This window comes from Meleagris gallopavo, chromosome 14 (genome assembly GCF_905368555.1).
Source record: "Meleagris gallopavo chromosome 14, MGAL_WU_HG_1.1, whole genome shotgun sequence".
Lineage (NCBI taxonomy): Eukaryota > Metazoa > Chordata > Aves > Galliformes > Phasianidae > Meleagris > Meleagris gallopavo.
In genome coordinates this window covers 9,231,276-9,255,850 of record NC_139417.1, presented here as the reverse complement: position 1 = coordinate 9,255,850, position 24,575 = coordinate 9,231,276, and the positions used below count along the sequence as shown (strand labels likewise).

Here is a 24,575-nt window from a genome sequence, read left to right as displayed (position 1 = left end):
TCTAATGTCTGTGCTTTCGTGAGCAGAGAGCAGTGGGAACAATTGGGTGGTACAGCGACTTTTTTTAGTACACAAAGTCACTAGCTAATAGAAAATCTGAATCAGCTGGGCCCACCCTGCTGCTGAATGGCTGCTGGATGGCTGGAGATTAGGATCGCTGAATTTAGGGTGTCTATTCTTGGCACTGATGCAGGAAAATTTCATTCTCTCTGTTGAGCAGGGAAGCCTTCCTCCCCACACACCTTCCCTGGGGAGGCATTAAAAATGTAAAACTAAAAATTACACATTACCTTCATGAGAAGTCAACTCCTCCAGAGAATGCTGCTGGGAAAAATGTGCTGTGGCATGGCTGCCTGAGAGGCTGTGAGAGAGGGGAGTGGGCAGTGCCTCCCAGCTGCTCCATGGGGTCTGCAGCCCCCTGCCCACTGCTGGGATTGGAGTCAGCTGATTGACTCGGGAGAAATCAGGCAGCTGTGGTTGGTTCTTGTTCTTACTCCGATTCGTTGGGTGCTTCTGTGGCTGTGGGAGCAGACACCTGCCCAATGGGCAACTTTGCAGAACTTTGGCTGACAGATGTACTTTAAATAGGAAAAAGTGCTAGGCTGGCAACAGCTGGCTTGTACTTACTTAAAGTAAGACACAGGGCTGAAAGTGCTATTGCAAACAGCAGCATTAGTTTAAGGACAGTGATGTGAGAGGCTTGGCAAAAATAATTAGCAGATGATGTGCTGAGAAAGTTTGTCCCTTGGAATGGTGGTTGTGGGGTGGGCTTGGGGAACTGCAGCAGGCCAGCAGCCCCCAGAGGCAGACAAGGAATTAATGAGGGTTAACAGCAACTGCTGATCCTGGTTGGGTGCTCAGTTCTACAGGGGAAGGAGGCTTCTATTCATCCTAACTGACTCTGAAATATCTCCCTCTCTGAACTTTGTTTCTGTGAGGCATCACAGCTTAATTCCAGTGTGAGTCACGGAGCTGTTACTCAGTTCCTGGGATAAACCCTTTGTGTTTATCGTGTTATTTGCTCTCTGGCTTCCCTGGATATGCAGGTTGAATGCAGTGAGCTTCGGCTGAAAGGTGAACTTTAGAAATGCATCGTGCTTTCCTGTGTGACTCAGAAATTCTGCCTGTTTTCAGAAGTGTTTGCACAAGCAGGATTTATCTTAGGATGGCTGTCGCAGGGTCTTATTGTGGAGGATGCTCGTAAATCTGTAGCTCTGTGCAAGAAACAAAAGGAGAAGGAAAACTCTGCCTTGTTTGTAGAGCACAAACTGCACTTTTAAGCCCGGTAAAGGAAAGTAAAAGCATACCTCAGCTGTGATTGTTTCCCATTTTGAACATAACCATGTTTTTCTTTGGGAATGGTCTTTTCCTTCCTAAAGATAGTTTTTTGAATATTATCTGACATTAAGAAGAATGAATTCTGTGTATTTAAAAAATTTCATGTGCTTTTACTCATTATCTGCCTTGCTTTCAGGCTTTGCTTACTTGAAGGTAATAGAGTTGTTTCTTCAGCAATTTCCTTTCATGTGTCACCGCCATGGGCTGTTGTGGTTTTTATTCACATCTGTGGTGTTCCGAAATTTTGTGCTTGCTGGATAGTGACTTTACTGAACTTGTTCTCATGGGCTGCACAGGTCACTTATTGCTTCATAACAAGCTGTTGCTAATTGTCTGAATATTGGTGAGATCTAAACATCTGTCCCCAGGGAGAAAAGTATTGTTGCAGGAGTGGGATGTGAAAGCACGGTAGGTTACTGAGATTTTTATCAGGGTGACAGAGCATCTGAATGGAAGATAAAAAGGTTATCTTTTAATAGTGCTGGCATCTCTCCTCTTCTTACAGTAGAATAACAAGAGCTGTGTCAGAGAACACTGTAGTGAGTGGTCACCTGAAAGGTTTCATTGGCATCACTTAGCAGATATTCTGGCCTTCCTGAAGAATGGGTGAGACTGGAGATGAGTACTGGTGAGCAGCTGCAGGAAACATTTGAATTTGTTGACTACTAGCAATGACCCAGACTATTTATCAAGTTGGTATTCCCAAGCAGACATCTTGAAATGGAGCAGTTGTGAAAATGGCATTTTTAAACTTTGCTTTAACAGTTAGCAGCAGTATTTTCTCTAATTCCATATGGTTTTTTGTGAGTGCAAATACCAACATAAAATTTACCAAGTACGTGTCAAGTTGATAGTAGCTCAGCCACACACTTTGACTTTTGAAGGAGGAAAAATAAACTCGACCATGAATGAAGGGGGAATGTCCAGTGTGGGTTGCTGAGGGAATGAGGCCACACGCTGGGGAGAATGACTTTGCTCGGAGAGAGTAAAGCAGAGTATCCCTGTCTGGGAAGATTCCCAAGGAGGAGGTCATGTGAGAGAAAAAAAGTAGTGCTTTTTTTCACCAAGTACTTTGCAGGTATCAGTAATAGCAGAATGTTTCACAAAGTTGTGCCCACGCCTTGCACGTGAAGTCTTTGTCACAGAAATACAGTTCCTTGCGCTTTCTGTTGCATGGTTTCAGTGCTGCTCAGATTGAAGAAAAGTACATTTTGTCTGCTCAGGTACTTTGATTCTTTATATCCAACTTATTTCTAGACAAAGGCCATTTCTTTGGTTTACTAGGGCTAATGCTTCAGCCGTTATTTACTTACAGCTGTGCTGTAGTTCTAGCAGGATAGTGAGTAAAACACTCCAGCAGCCAGGCAATGGCACTTTGTAAAAAGAGAATGTGGGTGTCTGATCTATCTGTGCCATACCTGCCTGCAGAGCGTAGCAAGGACCAAATTGAACAGTGAAAATGAATTGGGTGCTGCCTGCGGGCAGTGAGCTGGGCTAGCTGCAGAACCTCTGTGAGTCCAACCGGGAGAAATGGTGGATGCCACTCCATCTACTGTAAACATGCAGACGCCACAATTAATATTTTTCCTGCTTTGAAGTCTGAACATGAGTTTGTTTGGTTCTGCTTGGCTGCTGATGGTATGCTAAATACAGTAATAATACAGAGATGAAGGCAATCAGGTGAATAAAAGTGCACAGCACATTCACTAGTTAAAACGCACTGTAGGTATATAAATAGTTATATAAAAGATGCATTTATTTATTGGCTCGTGTTCTGGTTTTGAGTAAGAGATTTTGTGAAGCTGAGTGGGGAAAGGGAGGACTGTATGCTCTTTAAGCAGAGGTACCATCTCCATTAAATAGCACCAAGAGTTGATATTAGATTGACACAATGTATAGATTAATAGAGTTTAATAAATTTGTCATAAGTGTACCAGTTAAGTCATAGAATCTGCTTGCTTACTCATACATAATCTTGCTATTTTGTTCACTCACCAAAGAAAGAATGGCGTGCTCCACATGACTGGCTAGTATAATTTTGCAAGGTTTGAGTAACACCTAAGCTTGTTATTTATATTATTAAATTTAAAATGCAGACATGCTTTTGGGTCTTGCAAGTGTATGGACAGCTGGTCTTGATTTTTCTGAGGTTGTGTAAGAGTCACCTGTGGGGGAATCGGTTTGTCAGCAAGGCAACCAATGCACCATTTTATTTATTGGATACGAAAATAAATTTAGAATGTTACTTAGGTTGCGAAATCACTTGAAAGCACTTAAAAGTTAGGAAATACCAGATTTACAGTTGCCTATGCAACATTAATTCTGTTCCCCTGAGTCTCCGCACTGTGTTCTTAATAAGGCGGGGGTTTTTGGATGTGGTCATGTGAAGACTGTGTAGTGGGCCGTATCAAAGAGGGACAGGAGTAAGACTGTATGGACATCTGGCATTTCTTAACTTAAGTGCCCAATTCTGCAACTTAAATAACTTAAGTTTTATATAAATGTGATTTCCTAGGCATTTTTAAAAGTCAAAAGGTAAAGTGAAACTAAAACCATGTATTCCTGAACTGTAACAATCCCTCTACTGTATGCCTTCATTAGGACTGGAGGTAGTCAGCAGCGTAGCACAGATTCGTACAGCTCAGTGCTGTAGGCTGTTAACCAGACATCAGGAGGAAGCCTCTCCAAGCATGGTGGCAGATGCTGGGCTTGGGCAGGGGGCTCGTATGCAGGTTGGGGGCATAAGGAGAGAGGACAGACTTGGGACACATGTACATCTGTGTGGTGTCTTTGCGGGGGTATGTCTGCCCTCTCTCTTGCCTCTGGTTGCTCTGGGCAGACTTTTGTTGTCCTGTCCCACTTCATTTCCAGTGAGGAGTTTGTAAACCTCTTCTTGGTTCTTGTCGACCTCCCCAAGTCATATCTAGACAGTTTCCTTTACAAACAATTCAAATTACTGTCATCATGCCTGTTGATCTGCTGCTGTGCACTGGAGTCATGCATTGTCCAAAGAGAACTTTGCTGTGTCTGATATTTCTTTTTGAGTGTTTAAGACCACAGAACTTTACTAAATAGGTGAAGAAAGCTGCCTGAGGGTCTTCTGTTGTGATGATATCATGAGTCTTTCTGGTTGATCAGAAGCATGGGCCGGGAGACTACTTTGGCCTTCCTGCAAGCCAGGGTCAGGACTTCTGCACAACAGCTCACCCCTTCCCTGCTTGGTCTGTGAGCATTACAGGTTTTCAGTTTTATCATAACTTCCAGACAGAGCTGTTTTCTCTGGGGCTGGAAATCCTGAGCAATGTAGACCTCTTCTTTCCCTCCCAGAAGATGTTGTCGTTTCTTACATAAAGGAAACAGTGCAGGTTGTTGTGAACCTTAAAATCATGCTGTCAGCTGTTTTCTTCTCTTGGTAAAATGAATGTGTTCTTAACTAGGCCATGCTGGGAATTCAGCACCTGTGGCTTGCTGGAATTCTACCTTTCAGAAATCTAAATAGAGTTGAATGAAATTTGCACTGTGAAGGTGTACATAAGCATATTAGTGCTCTGTTTCTACCTGTGCATGCCTGGAGACTTGAACTGGTATGCACGGAGCTTTAAAGTTCAGTCAGGCCTTGTTTACATGGCTCAATAATGAAGAATCCTTTTTACTACTGTACTGCTTTTAACCAGGTTACAGTGATGGGAGAATGTTTGGGAAAAGCAAGGGTGTGTGTTTTTTTGGGGGGGGTGGTTTTTTTGTTTGTTTGTTTTTGGCTCTTAGAAATTCTCAAATGCTGTTGCACTTCTACAGAGAAAAAAAGGCAAAGAAAGGAAGATATCTCTTGCATCCAAGAAACATTGGCTTTGGAGAGAAGGGGCAAACATCTGAAAGCCAAAGCTAATGGCCCTGTGGTGGGTTCCTGCTCTGTTAAAGCAGCAGTAATGAGACGTGAAGCGTTGAAGGAGCTGAACTTTTCTTCTCATGCATCCTGGATGCATGTTCAAAGGCAGAAGCTTAGTTTGTTTGCTTGGAAGATGATGAGAAGAAGGTCTTCAGAGGGAGCCCTGCACACAACTACAGGCCTGTGGTGCCAGAGGGAATTCCAGAAAGAAAAGCCTCTAATTCTTTCACGCTGATGTAAGCTCTTGAGGAAACAACGTAACTGACCAAATCTTTATTTGTGCCAAGTCCTTCACCTAGGTCTTGGTAAAGAACTAAAAGCAAAAACAGTCTTTGGAGAATTAAAAAAAGCTGCAAACTCAGTCGTCACTGAAATCCTGTCAGTTCCTTTCAGCTTTGCCCTTTTCCGGCCTCATGTGCAGCCGTGTTCCCTAAACACACAAACCCACGTTTTAAAGAGGGAGAACAGGAATTTTGCAGCCTCCAAAACATTCCTGTGTCTATGCAGAAATGGAAAGTGTTCTGAAAGTGTTCTAGTAACTAATGAGCTGTTACTGATCATGATGAAGATGTCTCAAGTGTACTTCTTCTAAAGAACAAAATGTAATACTACCTGGTATTTTCGGATTTAATCTTACATTCTTTGTTCTTTTTCCATTCCTGTTTTATGCTTTGGTTTCAATGGATAATGTTTTCAATTTACTAAGTTTCATCAGACCTGTTTTTATCACTTTTAAATAATTTTCTTTTGCTATCTGATTGAAAGCAGTATAATCTTTTCTGATTTAACTTAAGCTTATTCTTGTTCCATCTTTTTCTAGCTATTTCTATATGTTTATATTATATGAACAATATTTTACTTTTTCTGTCTCAAATCTTTATTTCCCAGTTCACTCTGGCACAGGGCTGTTCCCTTTGCAGGCGTGTGCTTTGGTTCTGATCCCCGTATTTTTTCTCAGTTGTATTAAGACATGGAGTTACTCTCACGCAAAATATGGATTGTTTAGAGGGTGTTCGGAGGACAGTAGTTAGTTTTCTTTAAAATGGTGGTTTAACAGGGTAGGCAGTATAGCTCCCTATCCTTGCTCGAAGGGAAATCCCATCGTTATTTGTCCTTACTGTTATGCTGTGATTCACGCTGTGCTGACAGATGTAACGTTAACTGCAGTTTTGCAGGCAGTATACTGCAGTGTAAGTCCTGCTTGGTGGGGAGTGTGAGGAGGTGCTTTATTTTTTCGGTGAACTTCTTGGTATTAGCAAAAGTGTTACATGCCAGAGATGCACATACTTCACCTATGGTTATAAAGTGCTATTTACTTTTCTCTTGCAAACACAAAAGCCAAGTGGGAAGGGATATTTCATAAACTCAGTGCTATTGTGTCCTCTGGTCTAAGCCATAAAACAAGAGTAACAGAGACGTTCCCTTTGAACTTGAAATCCCTCTCTAAGCTGCTGATCTAACCTAAGGGAGAGGGGGAGACTACACCAGCCAGAAAATGTTCTCTTCTGGGTATTTCTCTTCCCTCCTACCCCTTTTCTTTTTCTAAAGTCCTTAAGTGAGTTTGATGCTGCACCTCTGCCCATAAATTTATAAAAATATTATCGTAATGTAGGTCAGTGAACTGAAACGCCACTGTACACCACGGGGGATTAAAGTCAGAGAGGCAGCCCTCTCCCACTCCCACTAGGTCATATGACAATATAAACAAGAAATGCAAGGAGCCTTCAGCTTTTTCTTGCCCTAATCCTTTGTTTATGCAGCACTTAAACTGACTTTCGGGGTCGTCTCTGTCTGGCATTAAAGCCCTAAAGCTTTTTGAAGTTTCCCTGAAGTTAATAAAATTAGTCTGCCCTCATTGCTAGGCCCCTTGCTGCTGCTTCGGAGCAGACTGCATATCCCTTACTGTCTTTGCGGCGCTTGGCTTTTTAAGTTAATAATATTTTATAACAAAAAAGTGTTTGAGAGAGAGGCAGAGATCTCCCAAAAGGCCATTCAGCTAACAGGCAGAGTGGTTGCTGCTGTAGATGCTCTGAAAACTCAGAGGGGATTAACTTAAAATCCAGTGATCCGAGGTAAATTGCTGGTAAAGTAATTGGAAGTGGTGAGTTTCAACTGGAGAGAACGACACACCTTTCTGTGGCTTTTAACAAATGAAGACTAAAAACTATTTTTTTCTATTATTTTTGTAAAATTGTCGTAAAGTTTGAGATAAATGAGGTTTCCTTTGCAGCAGTTACTTCCAGGCTGTACCCCTTTACCGATTGATTTTACTGCAAAGACTGATTAACTACCATAGCTCTTGTGTCAGCAATCTGTCTCTAAGTTGTCTTCAGGGGTAAATCGGTGACAGGCTGATTTGGGGCTGGGGCACTGTTGTACTTCATGTGTGGGGCTGTCTTCAGCCTGTGAAGGTTTTATTCCAACAGTTGCTAAGCACTGCTAAGGAGATTCATCTTCTGATGGCAAATGTAGATGTTCAGAGAATAATGGGAATACAGGCAGAAGGTGAACGATTGGCAAAGGAGGGGTATGTGCCATAAAATCACATCTCCTTATGGGGAAGAAAAGGTGCTTAAAAAAAAAAAATTGTGTTGATTGTGGTTATCACTGCTGCTTTACTTGGAAGTCCTTGATGCCTGTAGCACACGTTTGTAAGGGGTTGCTCAGTTCTTAGGACAGCTTTGCTGAACCAAACCATGCTGGCAGAGTACAATTGTTCTCTAAGCCATACAGGTTTTCAATTAAGTTAAAAGTAAGTTTGAAGCACTCCTGGAAAAGTAAAATATGTTTAAATTGTCTGAAGTTGGACTCCCAGGCCATTGTGAGGGAGAGCAACCGAAATAGTGGGTGTATGGGTGGAATGTGAGAGGCTGAAACACAAGGGAAGAAGTACATAGCCTGCGGGGGGGGTGTTCGGGTCTCGGATCCTTGTTGTAGGAACAAAAGTAGAATAGGAAGAAATAGTATTTTGATTGGACCAGCTTATACAATAGAAAAAGGATGAATGTTTTGAGAATGTAAGTGCAGCTTCAGGTTGGAATGAACAGCTTCTGATAGTCTGCTGCTTCAGACCCAAAGAAAGGCCAGCATGCCTGAAGCTTATCTCCCGCTACCTCCACTGGTCGCTTAAGGAAAAGACATTGTTCTGTTTCAAATTTAAGCCAGAGGTTGCCAAGCGGTGATAGTACTGCTACGGGTTCACAAAGTATTTTGGAGCAGGGAGATACCAAAAGAAGAGGAACCAGAACCCCCTGGTGCACATCAGGCAGTGGGCATTGAGGCACCGAATGGCTCTGGCTGCTGGAAGCAGAGCTCTGTGCTTCCCTTATCGGGGTGAGAGAAGGGCTGCAGGCAGCTCCCGGCCCGTGCCTGCCCTGCGGGTGGAAGTTACTCCTAAGATCTGAGGAAGAGCAGCAACTATTGCTACCAAAAAGAAATAATCATGAGGAGATTTAAGCAATACATTCTTATTTCTTTTGATAAGTAAATAAAGGTTCTTGCTGCTGCTCTGAGGTACAGTAACTCCAGACATTAGGTATACAAGGATATTCACACCTACGGGATTAGGCTCACTTGGCTGCACCTTATACTTGGTAATGCCTTAGGGAGGGCTGTTTATCTTGCCTCACCTGCCAACCTTGCTGCCTCTTGTTCCTGATAGCTTAATTAAGAATCCAGGCTTGGAATGGTTCTTCCCACTGGGTCACAAACCTTGAAATTAAAATCGGATACAATGGTCATAAGGTTTTTACTTTAACAGATCAATGGGTGCATAAAGGTGAATATTTAAAAGGCTGTATTTAGAAATTCTAAGTAATTGTCATTTAGTTTAAAGTGTGGCTGTTGGAATGCAGTTCTGGAGCTAAGAGAGAGAAATGCTTATGTAGGAGATAATGTATTTAGCTCTAGGATAAGTAATGGAATAAACTTTTTGTGAGCGTAGGTACTTAAGTGACTTTTACAGAAGGGTTTCAAAGCAGGAAAGATTTTAGTTGACTGACCTTTAGAGCATGTTCTGATGCATGTTTTAGTCTTCCTGTATGAAAAGGAAGGAGGTAAAAGCAGAAATACGTGAATGCACATAGTCTTCTCTACTTTTGGACGCTAATTATCTTAAACTCAGCAGTTCAGATGAGTCATTAGAGTTTTTTATTCATTTGGGGATAAATGGCTTTCCAAGGGCAGGGCAATGGAAGTCACCAGTGTATCTCATACGTTAATTTTTCTTGTCACTTCAGATTGTAAATTCATAATGCTCTTTTCTTTTGCAGGTGATTGATGATTACAGTGTGATTGGTCGTTCGTTGTTTAAAAAGGAAACAAACATCCAGATTTTTGTGGGTTTAAAAGTCAAACTATCTACAGGAGAAGAAGGAATAATAGATGGAGGTTTTGGACAGAGTGGTAAATTTAAAATCCGAATTCCAGGTAGGTGCTCATTAACTGATATGCTCTAATCTATGTCAAGTATAGAGGATTTTTTCATATTTTAAGCCGGAATGTCTCCAATAGTTCCTTGAAATTCTGTGGCATCATCTCCAAACCAGCTGGATCACTGTTTGAGGTGGATTTTACCACCTCTAATTAAGTGCTGGGGACTATGACTTGCGTTATGAGACTCAGTGGCCAGCAGGCACGTCTGCGTATGAATAAACTCAGGTCTCAAAATGACTTCTTTAAGTGTCAGTAACGTGGAAATCATGCTCTGCCCAAAATGGATTTTAGAAATCTCTCTTCTCTTAATATATTGTATAACTTTCTCCACAGCCCTTCTGAGCAAATAAAGGAAAACAAACTTGCAATCATTTTTACCTGTAGATACTTATTAAACAGAGCGTACTGGACGCAAGTTACTTAACTCAATTTCATTCTGCATGTTGTTGTCCATCTTCCCTTCAAGCAAAAACTACAAGTGCTTTGATAAATGAGTTTTTAGAGATCTTGAGGTTTGTTTTTTTTATTGCATCTAGTTTTATGGTATTACACAGTACTGTATTTTTTCATACTTGGTGAGTTGCAGCAAGGATTTATGCCTCCTTAGCTTAGAGCATCAGAAATGATGGGTGCTGGAGTTTAAGTGTCGTTACTATTTTCTTAGTAGAAAAAATGGCTCCAAACCTTTTCAACAGGTAATAATAGGGGCTGCATTTAACTCAAATCATGGGATATGGTTTTAAATATACTAGTAACACTTAATTTCTCTCATATTTGCAGCCCTTCGTTGCTGTTAATCTACCACCCTTTTTAGAGAGATGGACAAAATTATTCTGCTGTACAACTGGAAAAAAGAAATTGTGTTGTTCTGTGGCACCAAACAGTCGCATAACAGTTGATCTGCAGAGAAAACTGATTTCTTTCTAAAGATGGAATATTTAAAGTTTAACTTCAGATTGATGTAAATGTGCTAATTTTGACTCCGAGCAAATTTCCTTTCTTTTGCCTTGGAAATAAGAATTTCTGACTAGGTGAAGACTCCTGTTTTCTAACCTATCTGTAGTAGTAGCTTTGTCACCAAGTGCTAGACTTTCCAAATAGTTTTGTAAGCCTAATTAACAGGCACACTGCATGTTTAAAGAAAGAGGCTATGCCTAGCATATGTATGTTTTGGGTTTTCTAATATGGAAAAGCATTTAAGCGTTCGTTGAGCTTCCTACTTTCAGTCAGGTGGTGAAATGATGTGCAAGTGACCTTAACACTGACAGGGATTCAAGCTGAAGTTTTTCTTTAAAAAGCGTAGTGGTGTTCTTAGTAGCTTCTCTCCCCTGAAGACATAAATGTACTGAAAGAGAAGAACAATGGGAGGATGCCATTTACAGTGGCATTTTCGTATTTTGGTGAAACTATTCTTCGTGAGAAAGGGAGAAGCCTAAAAAGGACTCTTGTGGCTGTCATCTTTGTGGATGGTGAGCAGGAACTGGAGTTGCAAATCAGCAGTCATGTTAAGAAAATTGTACACAGCGTTACAGAATTTTGCTCTGCCTATGGAGTAGGAAGAAACGATACCTTTCGCCAAGGTGTTCATATCTAAACATGGTTGTACTTTTCTGGCATTTAACAGCAAACCATCGATGTGCAGACAGGATGCTAGAATTAACACCTCAGTAAGATGGGCAGAATAATACAACTTAGCTTGCTTTTCTGCAGTTTGGGTCAAATATGGGTACTTTGCTATCTGGAAGGAAGAGGCAATAAGATCATATGAACTCAAGCCTAACGGGAGAAAACAAAATTTGGAAGGGTTTAAATAACTGTTTCTTTAAGAGTTACAGGGATGTGTGTAGGGGGAGGGCTGTTGCTGTGATGCTGTTTAAGTCAACTGCAGTTCACATTCCATTGTTAGGTCAGTGTTGCTTTTTTAATGTGTCTGCATCCTGTTTGTGGGTTTTCGAGTCTTATTAAATTTAACTGGTCCAGTTCTTCCCTCTCCCTCATCCTTCGGCTGTGCCTCCCTTCATAGTCTGTTACACACTGCTTTTGTGAAGAGCTCCTTCCAGTTGTTCTGAACTTATTTCTCTGCAGTCCTTTCACAAATGTGTGTCGGGGAGTGGGAGGGAAGGGAAAGAAACGTGCAAGTTGGAAACTGCCTTGAATTGCCGCAGTCTGGTCCGTCTTGTCTTTAAAACTAGCCTTAACCTCTGGAATTGAAGAGCTTGTTCAGGGAGTTAACCTCATGGCAGCTGGGGGCTGCTTTTAGAAACAAAGCAATCAAAATCAGATAGATGCATCAGAAAGCTGTGCCCTGTTGGCTTGAGGTGGCAGTACAGCGTGGCACCTTGGGGAGCTGCTCCGGTCCCATTGGTGCCCACTTGTGAGGGACGCGTTGGCCCTTGGTGTTGTTCCTTGTCCCTTGGGCACCGCTTATGTTTGCTTGTGGATCAGAGCTTGGGAACGCTGTGTTACGTCATCTGTGGGCTGAAACTTGGCAGACCTCACAGCTGGGAATGGCAGAGCGCAGCTCAGTTTCTTATTCTGGCACCGCTTGTGCGCAGCAGTGATTAGGATACTTCTCTGCTTTTCTGTAAAATGGGAATAATTGCTATTTGTACTATTAAAATGTTATGAAATCTGATTTAGACTTATTCCAGAGTTGAGGCATTAATATTTCTTGAAAAGGCTTAACTGTCTTTCTGCAGAGCACAAAAAGCACATCTAGAGTACAGCATGCAACTGGAAGTTCCTCAGTCTCTGAAAGATGTCAGCAGTTTGGAGGAAGTTCAGGGAAGAGCAGCAAGAATCCTGAAGAGGTTGAAGGGATTGATTTATGGGGGAAAGAAGATGAAAAGAAATGCATGAAACTTGGCTAAATGATTTCTAAGTGGGAGATACGGTTATCTGCAAGTATTTGAAGAACACAGTGAAGAGAAATCCCGTAGGGTGGTCCAGGGAGGTAGAAGTAAAGCTGAAAACATGAAATAAAACAAAGCACAGAGTAACTTGACTGTTGAGAGATGTCACTTGACTGATATTTCTTGCACTGCCAAATTATCTCAGCAGAGGAAGATAATGTTTTACTTGGAGAGTACTTGTGTAAATAAGCCTGGATGTTTGCTAGTGCCTGTTTCATGGTAAAACACAAACAAGAAGATGGTGGGAAGTAGAACAATATATTTTTTTTTCAGCTGGTTTCTGGTCTTATTGGGACACGCTTCTATTACCTCAATGAAAAGATATAACTTATGTTGTGTTCTACTACTACCTGAATGAAGAGACTCTTAGCAGCAGCATCTGGTTGTTCCTTGTTGTGTTGTGGATTTTTTACTGCTTGTTTGTTTTTGTTTGTTATTCTCCTCCTGTGTTTGCTGGCAGACCTGCCATTCTGTAGGGCTGTCAGTGTTCTAACTGTGAGATAACTTCTAAGGCATGCCAGTCGACAGGGAGACGCTTGCTTTCCAGACCAGTTGTGTGATCAAGTACATAAAGAGAGAGACATAATTTCTAAACTAACAAGAGATTTTTGTCTAGTTTAACAAGCTGCTTAAAAAACAAACAATTTAAAAGCAAATGTAAAGCACCGTGCTCTGTAAGTAATGCTAGTACGTGTGTTTGTGTATAAAAGTGAGCTATTTATGAGGTTCTTACTGAGGTGGGTGATATGTGGCAGCTGTTTTATTTGTAAATGGGAGCCCTTCATTATACAGTCAAGGTAAATGAGTGAAAAGCATTGTTCACCTTTGAGATCAAGAACAAGTTTGGAGAGGCAGGAGCTATATGCTTAGGTATGCTAAGGAATACAAAAGCTAGCAAAACATACTTTGAAATACACTTATTTCAACATATGTTGCACCTAGGAATGTCATGCCATTAGATGAATTCTGAAGAAAGCTCACTGAATGGTTTGAATAACTTATTGCTAATTGTGGATTTTGTTTAACTGTCTCTCACCCAGGAACTGACCCTGTAAAACTCTGCTTGGTCTGCAAAATCATAATGTGGTTGGATAAGCCTCACGACATCTTTTAAAAAGATTGTCTCCAGATATGCTCATTTTGTTCGTTCTGACAAGTTGTGTTTGTCTTGTGTTTAATTGTTGTAAAATGTAGTGACTTCAGTCTACTGGAATATGTGATATCTCAGGTATAGGTCTCTGTCTGTCTGTCTGTCCCTACTGTCTAGGTGCCAGTAAACCGTTTGCCTTTCTGATGCACTGCAGTGTTTGGCTCCAGTTCGTGTCTCTCTCTCTGACTCAATGCAGTGAAAATTGCCGTACATGAAATGAGTTAAGCTGCGTTATTTCTTAATGTGAAAGAAGCAGTGCATATCAAAGAAATTCATAAGAGCTGAATGCAGTTTTGAATTGAGCAAATTTAAATATAATAAAATGCACACTTTCCTAGGAAGAGATATGAATGAGAAAATTAGAATACAAGTTTTTTTTTACTTTGCTGTTCTTACCTGTACGTGACAATAGTGGTTTTAAGTTTCTTATAACAGGTGAAGACAAACCTGTTAGTGACCATGTCTTTTGTTGTAAAAAACTTTTCTGCCTTTCATTTGTCTTATTGTATATGAGAGAATGAGTTTTTTTTCCCACTGTTTCTGTTGTTTGCCTTGGTGGAAGAGTTGGATGTGCTATCAGTGTGCAGTAATAGTATGGATGTGTTTCTGAATTCCAGAGGCATGATGGTTCTGGGGTCCTGCAGTGCTGGTGTAAATGGTAATAAACCAATGTCTTGTCTTGAGAATCCATCATACTCTTATGTGGAAGTAGGGGCAGAAATGCTAATGTTTCCCCCTTGGTGTATCGCAGAGAATAGTATTTGTAGTTTAGTGTCTTTCCATTTTGCTGAATGCTGGGGTCACTGGATATGATCCCATGCTACCTTCTGAAGTAGTTAATGTCAGAGGAAAGTTTTGGTGTCAGAACTGCAGCTCAGCAGCTCTGCTCTGCAAAGTTTTAGTTCTGGTTGAAAAACATGAGTTGAAAAGTTGGACTCAAATCAGTTTGTTTTTTCAATATTCCACTTAATGAAATCAGGTAGAGGCTAAATAATATTAGGGAAACGGGAATTGTGCCAAGATGGAAAAAGGCAACAGGAAAACAATGCATACAATGCATTTTCCCATATTTTCACTTTAAGAAATATCTCAATTGTGTTGTGCTTTTATGTATTTTTTTTCATGGCGGTGTTTTCTCACTTCAGGTAGCTCTCAGCACACCTATGCACCTGGCCCTTGTGGAGTGTTATTGCAGTTCCTGCTTTTAAATAGTTTTTGGAAAGAAGCTTTAAGTAGTCAACTGTAAGTAAATGTCATTTCCCAGCTTTGTGATATGGAGGGCAGTCCTTACTGACATCAACAGGAGTGGAGTAGGCTAAGCTACTCCAAAAAAGCTAAGGCTTTTCTTTGCACTGAGAATAATTAAACATCCTGTCACTAAGCAGCATACTTTTTTTTTTATTGTGGGAGATCTTGACATTTGGAATTCTTTGCTTGTGTTGCATTAAAATAGGATAATCTTCTTCTCTTAGGCCAAATGAAATTTAGGTACATTTAATGTCCACGCTTGCCCAGCCTGGCTCCTCTTTTAATAAAAGAAAAAAAAAATGTTGGCTGCAAGGGTCTGGTGGGTTGCCATCCCTGTCAGTATCAGGTGAGACTGAGCAGGATTTTAGTCGAGAGGAAAAACAAAAGCCCAAGGGCAAAGAAATCTGTGTAGCTGTGTTTTATTTAAAAGCTAGAGATTAGCTCTGCTTGTTCTTTCACAGTCTCTCTTCTCCTACTCTCTAAAACAAACAAAACCTAAAATCCTTAAGGGGTACTTCAAGCATAAATCTCCGTCTTTCCTTTTTGTGGGAGTTGGCTGGTGCAGCATGGGCAGAGGCTGGGAGAGGATTGCTGCCAGGGAAGCATCACTTCCCTGCATGATCCTCTCTTGAGCGGATTAAACTGTAGCAGTGTAAAGTCTTGGTGACCACATAGGAGCTGGGAGTTTGCATTTGTATAATAGGTTGGGCTGATGGAATCAACCCTACCTTGTAAGCAGTGACAGCCTGCAAGCCCACATTGACCTCCAGTGTTGGATGTCCAGATTTATTGACCTTTAAGTGGTTTTTGCAGAATCAAAGTCAAGATTTGTGCACATTCCTTCTGAATGAAAACAGAAGTCAAGGGAGTGTTAATTTATTAACTAAGTGCCTGCTTCTTTGAAGGCAATATCAGTAGATCTTGATCTTGTCTTAAAATTCAGTCATTACAGACTTATCATAGAGCTTTGAAAGGTGATTTGTTGATTGCAGTATTGGTTTGAGATGTTAGTTGGTAATTGTACGTTAGCATAAATAGGGCGCCCAGGGGAAGTTTGGGCTCATCTTTGAGTATTAAATTGCCATTGGAGTGTATACTCAGCAGGTTGATCTCCTGGGATCCTGCAGGTACTGATGATGAAATTATCAGGTATGGGTAAGTTATCAATACGAGCGCTTCTGGGGAAGAAAAAGGCCCAGGTCCAGTATAAGCCCCTGTGTTGAGTATCCCAAAGGCTAGTCTTGCAACGTAACTGAAAAGAGTGAAATGGAGCAATTTTCCCCCCTTCTCCGCTATTTATGGCTTTGACCATCAGATTCTTCTTGAAGGCAGCACTGTTAGTGGTCTTTAGGAAAAAGTAGCACTGCTCGGTGACCAATCCTGAAATCAAGCTAAGGAGTAGTGTGGCTGGAATCCTGTTTCCTGCCCTGACTGACAAAGCATCTTACACTTGCACTGGTGTGAGCTTAGCAAACAAGCAAGCCCAGCTTCAATTTTAGGTTTTTTTTATGCAAAACGTGCATTTGTGACCCTTCAGCTTGTATTCTGAAAGCAGTAAAGATGTAGGTGTTGTCTCAAAGAAAATTGCTTTCAAAAGATGATATTAAGCATTTTACTTTGTGACTTTTAAACTAGATTTAAAGAAAAAGTATTTTCATTACTCTCTGTGCACAGGCATTCTGATACAAGCTCCAGTTGTGCAATTGCATTCCCTACACTTAAGAAACAAGTAAAATGTTGCTGTGTTTGGGTGATGCTTAGCAATTGACCTTTTGACATGTGCTGTTTTTTCTCCTTGAGTAATCAGTGCCTTTACTTTTTGCACCTCATTGAAGTCCTGCTGTAAATGTAACATTTCTGTGATTGATGGGGGGGGAAATCCTAATAAGAAAAAAAACTCCAGTAGATGGCATTTGTTTGACCACAGAATGGTTATCTTTATAGGACATGAGCCACTTGGAATTACTGTATTTTTTTAATCCTTGGAGATTACCTGTATACATTTGTTTTCCTCTCTGATTATCTGCAGATCTCTATCCAGTCTCCATTTACTTTTTGATTTTTTTTTTTTGGTAATATTCTTTGCTGTCTCTCCCATCCCTCTGTTCTTTATTCCAGTTTACTTCTGCTGTCCATCTTGCCCATCTTTCTTGGTCTCCGAGGTCTTATGCCAGTAACACCATCTATTGCTATCAAATATTTCTGCCAGCAGTTTCAGACTTTTTTGTAGTGATGTGCAAGGGAGAAAGGATTTGTTTCTGACCTGTAGATACTCTAGTGATGTTACTGGAAAAATCCCATTGCAAAATAGAAGGGCGCTATAGTTGAATTTGTTTATCTTAATTTGAGGATAAAATGTAGATCAGTTAGACATCTCCCAAGCACTCCCCACATTGTGAGGTTTTACAAGTATTCTGAAACTGAGCAGTTGTTATTTCAGTTGGCAATGACACTGGTAGTCAGCTGTCCAAAGTACTCATAATGGTAAGCCTCCGATGAATGATTAAAAAAGAAAAAGAAATTAGGTAAAGATTATTTCTTTTCTTAGATAAGCTCAAGTCATATATATGAGATTCTCCTAAGCCACAAGAGCTTGATACTTAACTTAAACTGAGATTTGCACTCCATTGCATGTGGTTAGGGATTTCAAAAGAAGTACACATATCTTGAGATTTGTGGTAAAACTGAGAGCTGGTAGTGCTGCTGCTTGTTATAACCTTACTTCTGTGTAGGGTCTCTTGTGGTCACAAGTCTTCCCAGTTAATCCAGGCTTTATTATTTTGGGGGATGTAGCTATTGTGGACAATTGTATTCCCTGGGAGAAAAGCAACTTGAGTATTTATGGCTTCTACTTTGCTGGTCCTTGAATAATTACGAAAGCAACTGCAAGCTACTTGGACTCTATTGCATAGTCTAGATCATTGGCAGGATGCATCTGTAATTGATGTAGCTGAGCCAGCTGCTGTGTTCTGAGCTCCTGCTTGCCACCGCATTGCCACTAATCTATCCAGTGACCTTCTCCAAATTATCTACTATCTTTCTGCTTCATATTGCTGATGTATGCCAATATCTGGCTGTCATGAGCCTTGCTTAGTATGCTGAGGGAACCCTCTGTTCATGGAGTTCTTTTGCAGTAGGTTACGTTTTTCAAAGAAAAAAGTGGAGAAAATGATCGTGTTGAAGGCTGCCAAAATTAAATATTCAAACTCAGAAATGACTAAGTTGATTTCCCCTCTAAAAGGAATCCTATCCTATTTAGCTTGTCTAATAGTTGTTAAGTTCCATAAATGGACAACTGCTGAATGAAGCTATATTTAAGTTGGAAAATTTTAGCAGCACTGTCATCTAAGATTTTGTACTGTTGAAATGGAGAAGCCTTGCTATAGTCACTGCAGACCAAATATACTGTTCTGTATAAATCAGTTCTGCACTTAATTTTGACTTTGCTGGACTTACACTGCCAAAGTTGCAAACAATTCATATTAGACCATGGCATGGAACAACACAATGGCTCTTACTTTGATGAAATACTGCCGAAGTCTCATTTGGTGGCATACTAGATGCACAAGAGCAGGTAGTGTGTTATTTTCTGTTGGTTTTTTTTTTTTTGTTGTCCTCCTTAGGTGTTTCATTTTGCAGTTTCAATACTCTTTTACTGTAATTTCAAGTGTAAAAACATTTTACTCTTAAGAATAGCTTACTGTTTTTTTTTTTATTATTAAGTGTACAGCTTGGCTAGGCAACCTTAGGGCACCAATAAATAATAATAAAAGAATCCTGTGATATCTTATATCATCTCCTGAGCAAGTGGAAATAGCCATTTTTAGTTGAATTCTCATCTAGTTCAGCTTAGGAACCCTTATGCTTTGCAGTGCAGATTTGGGATGCTTCAGTGGATGCCTTAGAAAACATACTGAAGGGACCAGACACGTTTTCTTCAAAAATGTAACTAAATGTCTGTGTCTGATGGAAGTAAAATTAGCATTTCTGATGTTAACTTTGATAGAAGTTCACTGCTGCTCAGATAAGTGCAGCAGTGGGAGGAAAAAAGCCCTTTTTCTCACTAAGAATCATAGCATTTTAAGGTTGGAGAAAACCACTAAGATCACTAAGTCCAACCCCAGCCCACCCCTGCCATGCCCACTGACCGCATCCCTCAGTGCCACATCTCATGGTGGCTCCCCAACCTCCCTGGAACTCAGTTGATGTCAGAGCAGCTGAATGTGAGCAATACAGAGGATCCCTGGGGGTTCAGTTACAGGACTAGTGTCCATACAGAGGACTGCCAAAATCCCAAGACTTTCAGAATGATGCCCCCAAAACACGTTGGAGACTTGCACATTTTATAATTGCTGCCCCTGCTTTTTGAGATGCCTAACATGGAGTTTAGTTTTGGAGGGTTACAAGTACAAGTGAGGCAACTGTGCAACCCTCTGTGCCCAGGCAGCACATGGGATTTTCCTGACAAGCTGCTCATGAGGAACTCCTTCTGCCCTTCCTCAAGTGACCAGGTATCTCCAGGAGCTCTTCCACTTGTGAAATCCATGAGAGCCAGCTTGTATTCCCAGGGCTGTAGCCTATTCACTATTAAAGGGGGAATTATTTTCCTCATCTTTTTCTGTTTTCTCATGTGCAAGTTAGGATGCTACCATCTCTGGGTGTTAGTCCTCACTCACAGCTTTGCAGTGGAAAATGCATGTATTCCGAATATTTACATAACTTAACTTTGATCCTGCTAAATATCTCCACAAGGATAGATCATGCATTCACACGCTCTCTTAGAATGAAATTTCTTTACCATTCTGTAGAGTGTTTGTGCTTATTTACTCGATTTTGATCGTTTGTCCCTTGGGCCTTTCACCTTCCCTTTCCACAAGTGTTTGTTCCAATATCTATTTGAAGTCTGAGTAAAAACACACCACGAGGGCTTCCTGGAGCTTTGTGGTTTGCAGATTGTAGGCTATTTGAAGTGCTGACTTGGAACAGTGGCCGGTGCTTAGTGGATATGGGAACTGGCATGTGACAAGGACGCTAACCTTACGAGGCTGATCCGTGTTTTGAGGCTGGGGACAAGAAATAGCTTTTTTTAATAGTGTGCATTGATTTCAAGGAAGACTGTGTAAAGCAGTCCTTTGGTTTGTGTTTTCACAAAGAGATTTCAGTGTTTAATAAAGAATGGGAAATAACTGGAGCTTCAACAGACTTGCTTTGATGGGGGGTCTGCTGCAACATGATTTTGTGTAATACTCTGCATAAGTGACAGAAGCATTTCCTGCCTCCAACTACAGTATTATTCCATTAAAAAGCTGTGGAAAGTCCTTCAAGCTGGAATAAAAGGTATACATAAAGAAGAAAAACCATCATCCTGCCTAGAAAAGCCTTTCTTCTAATATCTGAGCTTGTAACTTCAATCACAAAAATTCCATGTTGCATATGTTTGTACTGGGGTTTTTATCATAACAGCTTCTTAAACCTTTGAGCCCTCGAATCCCTCTGCCCCTCTTCCTCTTGGTCCTCCAACTCTTCCAGGTTAGGAAATCAAGATGATTTGGTAATTCAGAGAACCTGTTCCTTGCTGTTGCAGCTGATTAGCTACACAATTCCATTTTTTTTTTTGTTACCCCCGTCTCTCTGTACTTGCTCCCTTTCCCACCCAATTCCCTCATTATTTGGCTACGTATCTCTTCTGACTCCAGCAATCCTTCCCTGTGCCAGCTGTCCTTGCCCACGCAGCCCTGAACAACCTCAGCTGGTTTTTGTTTTTATGAAATAAATATATTGACAACTATAGAACCCTAAACCAAGAAAATGGAGCTGTGCCAGCCCCTCAATTACTTTGTTGTTTCATCCAAAATTGTCTTTGTATATAAATGAACAACATTGTTTGTGTGGTGCAGTCTTTTGCTGTGCACCTAAGGATTTTTAATTCAGTACATGGCTTTGCTGCCAGCTACGTATTTACTTCTGAATGCATTTGTTTACTTTCTCAGTTTTCAGTCTGTGAAATAAGAATAACATTCCCTTTCTCAATTTTGACCAGTTAATGTATGGATGCGTTAGGCTGGGGACCGTTTGTGCAGTTGTAAAGTATCAGCTCATCAGGATTGGTGTAGCAATATGAATACAACATGAAGAATATGCATTTGTTTTTTGATTGCAATGAATTATCTTTTCAAGCTAGCATAATGGTAACATGGGCTATGCCAAGCAGAGTGTGCCAGGTGCAGCAGTACTGGCACAAGGGAAAGAAGACGTTTTCAAGGACTGAAAATGTGCTAAAAAATGAGAGTTCCCGCTGACAGAAGCAGGCTGTATGTCATGAACTGGAGATTTTCTTTTCATGGCTCATTACAATCGACTGTTCTGACAAGTAGCTCCTGAGAAGATGTACGGAGATTATAGTCCCTTTGGAGCTGGTGTGGAAATGGATGCCTGGTTCCCTGATCCCTGACTTTTTTCCATACTTTTTCTTCATGTTTTCCTTGTTATGCTCTAAGTAAATATTTTGAGGACATAATGTAATTGGTTTTAGTCCTGTGATATGGTGGGTTTTTTTTTTTGTATTGAGTTTGTGCACATTCAGGGCAGGATTGACATTCTGATTGATGGGGGGAGGAAAAAAGGTGTTAACTGTTGCTCCAGAACTGTTCAGAAGGACAGGAGGGAAAAAAAAAAAAAAAAAGGAAAAAAAAAAAAAAAAAGATTGTCATGTTAATTGAATAATTAATTTTGAATAAGTATGTGAAAGGGGAGTCTGCCTTTTCTAATAAGCACCAATTTCAAATAGGTGCAGCTCCTCTTAGCTGTGCTTTCTGCCCCACAGCACGTGTTCCACGCTCCGGATCTTTGCTGTGTGCACTTCAGAGGCTGAATGCTGAGTTATGGCTCCTGTTTTGAGCTGGAGGTGAACAACCTCAGTATGTCCATGCAGCCTTATTGTAAAAGGGAAGTTTAAGGAGAACTTGAGCCACATCTGTGGATTTTGTCTATGAAAAGCTGTGCAGGTTGTATAGGCATCAGCAAAGTGGAGACAATGCCAAGTGGCTTGGAAAAACTAAATTTATTCAGTAAATTGCTGCTGGTTTTATTTGTTACTTTGAGTGAAACTTAAGTTTGAGTTAATGACTCAGCCTCTGCCTTTCTGTTTCCCTTTTTCTTTTTTAAAAATTTGAATATTTTCAGAACACTTTTCTATTGACTCAGCCATGATGATGGCCAAATAGAAATAAAAGATTTTGGAGCGAATAATAAGATATTTATATCTTTTTACTACCTGCCAAAATCTCGTTAATTTCTTACACCTGTGAAAATAAAATAACTTGACTATTTCTGTTCAGTTGATCATCATACATTTTGCTGGTATTTTTAAATATATTACTAAGTTTCAGAGTAAACATGCTGGAACAAAAGCAGGAGTGATTCTCATTTAGGTCGCATGTCTTAAAAAGTGTGGGGGAAAAAGCAATTTTATTTCGGATTTTGGGGAAAAAAATGCAGGTAGCTTAACATAAAGATTTTAAATGTCTTTAATAAAGCTGTAGATCTTAATAGTGGTATTCATAAAGAGGTTGTTATAGAGTTTTCTGTTGCAAATTAATTTGATTGAATAACTTTCTCTAATTTTCATAAAGGAAGCAGAGATTTGCAATATACTTGAATGATGATTCCTGAGCCTTAAATAAAGAGAAATGCTCGTGGAGGAAGGATATGCGTTCAGAATCTGAAATGCCCAGATTCTGCTTGCTGATAGTTGGGAATTTCCAGTTTGAGACCTGTTGACTTTCTTTACTTCAAGCTTTTATTCATATATTATCTGAAGTGCCTTTGATTTCAGAACATGTGCACGTGGATTACATACATAGTATGTGGAAGCATGTTATGTATTCCCTGCTGCTTTCATTGAATCAGGTAGTTAAAATTTGTTGGAGATGGAAAAGGAGAAGACCAGCTGTAAGCAAATTGATACAGGGTATTTCAGTCCACCCCTGTCGATTATTTCTAATTGAAGCTGTCTGAGCCAGTCTTAATACAATTTAGTTATCGCCAGCCAGAAGGATTTTATTTATGGACCAGGGCCTGTTGGAACTTCCTCCGACCCCGGAGAAGCTGTGAACAGGAGAGAGCTGATCAAGCAGGCATGCCTGGCTAGCGTCCGCATTTCTTTAATAAGGCAGGGATTGATGTCTCTTGCAGTTCAGGGGTTAGGTAAACAGCAGTCCCTCGGTTCAAGGCTCTCCATGTTCAATTGTTTGTTTGTACGGATCTCAGAAGGTTAGGTTAGCCTTCTTGACATCTCAGGGGAGCTTTCCTGACCATGGTATAACCTCATCTGCTCCAGAGTTGTTCAGGAGGTGTTGCGTCCCTTCTTCAGAAGGGTGTGGGCTGAGTGGAGCATCTGTAATTGTACCTGGTCTCTAGGAACAGTGGATGTAACTGGAGGGAGTGGAACACTGTGAGTCTGCCTTCAGTAACTCAGAAATACTTTGCACGTGTAGTGCATGTGACTAATTAATGTGCTTACATAGATTTGACATTTGCACACAAAAATTAGTAGTGCATGTAACTTAGGCTCTTAGTGAATTGCAGTTTTGAAAAACAGCAAAATATATACCTCATTTCACCAGAACTTTGAAGTTGTCTGATTTTTGCTTCTGTTCACTTGGCAATGGTAGTTCTTAAATTAAGGGAGATAAATCCTAAATAATAAATAAGTAGCCATGTTACTACCTTTTATTTAAAAAGTAAGTGATGGTTACATGTTGAATAGTGCTATGAGTTAGACCCTACATTTCACTTGTTCATTTCAGTAGCTTTCCCATTTCAGCCTCCTTCTACAGAGATTGGTGACTGTTGTATGAGAAGTGAGAAGGGAATTTGACTGAGTTCTGCTGCACTATATGTAAATTGCTCTGAAAGTAGTACCTCTTATTTATTTCCATGGAAACTGCAACAGATCCAAAGAGCATAATAACACTATTTGATGCAGCAAATTCTCATCCACAAAGCATTCTTTTTCAACATAGTCACTACCATCAGTGGTATATGTTTTCACCAGCAATGAACAAAAGCCTGCATGTTGTGCTTGTAAAGGAAAAAACCCTCTGCACCAGCAGAGGTGACCCATGTCACTACTGCTGACGTTCACCACCCACTGCCTCACTGTGTTCACATCCACTGTTTGGTCTCCATAAACATTCAGCAAGCACATCAGTGGGTGCCATTTTTTCCCACGTGGAGGAATTCAGTTACCCTCCTTTGCTTCATATGCACTCCAGTGTCAATCACCATTTTACCAGACTGCTCTTCTGCTGCCATCTGTTCCATAGCAATACAATATAATGGAATATTGGTGGGAATGTTCAGCCTCTGCTGCCATCCCACCAATATAATAAGAGGCATTACTTTCAGAGCACCCTTCATAGTTCTGATGTGTAGAGCTGTCTAGAATTTGAGGATGACTTTGCTCGGGGTTGGAAATATGCTTTTATGCATGTGATATATTACAAAGATGTCTTAAATCCCTGTCTTTGTTGAATTGCTTTTGGCTGATGTGATGCCTGGCAATTTGTACTTTGTTTTTCTGTTGTGCCACGGGTATGTAGTCATG

At 40.6% G+C, this 24,575-nt stretch overlaps 1 protein-coding gene across 3 annotated transcripts in view; it reads left to right on the top strand.

The window, feature by feature from the left end:
• The window catches only part of EEFSEC (eukaryotic elongation factor, selenocysteine-tRNA specific), a 114,967-nt gene that overhangs the window by 64,801 nt on the left and 25,591 nt on the right, over positions 1-24,575 (top strand). For 2 of the 3 annotated variants that reach the window (XR_014886431.1, XM_031555571.2), the window contains exon 6: positions 9,496-9,652. Coding sequence is in view for 2 of the 3 variants with exons in the window: in XM_031555571.2 (XP_031411431.2) it covers positions 9,496-9,652 (157 nt within the window). In the remaining variant the exon portion in view is untranslated. Of the gene's footprint in view, positions 1-9,495; positions 9,653-10,438 lie in introns of all 3 variants that reach the window. The other variant, XM_085236102.1, reaches the window with a different exon arrangement.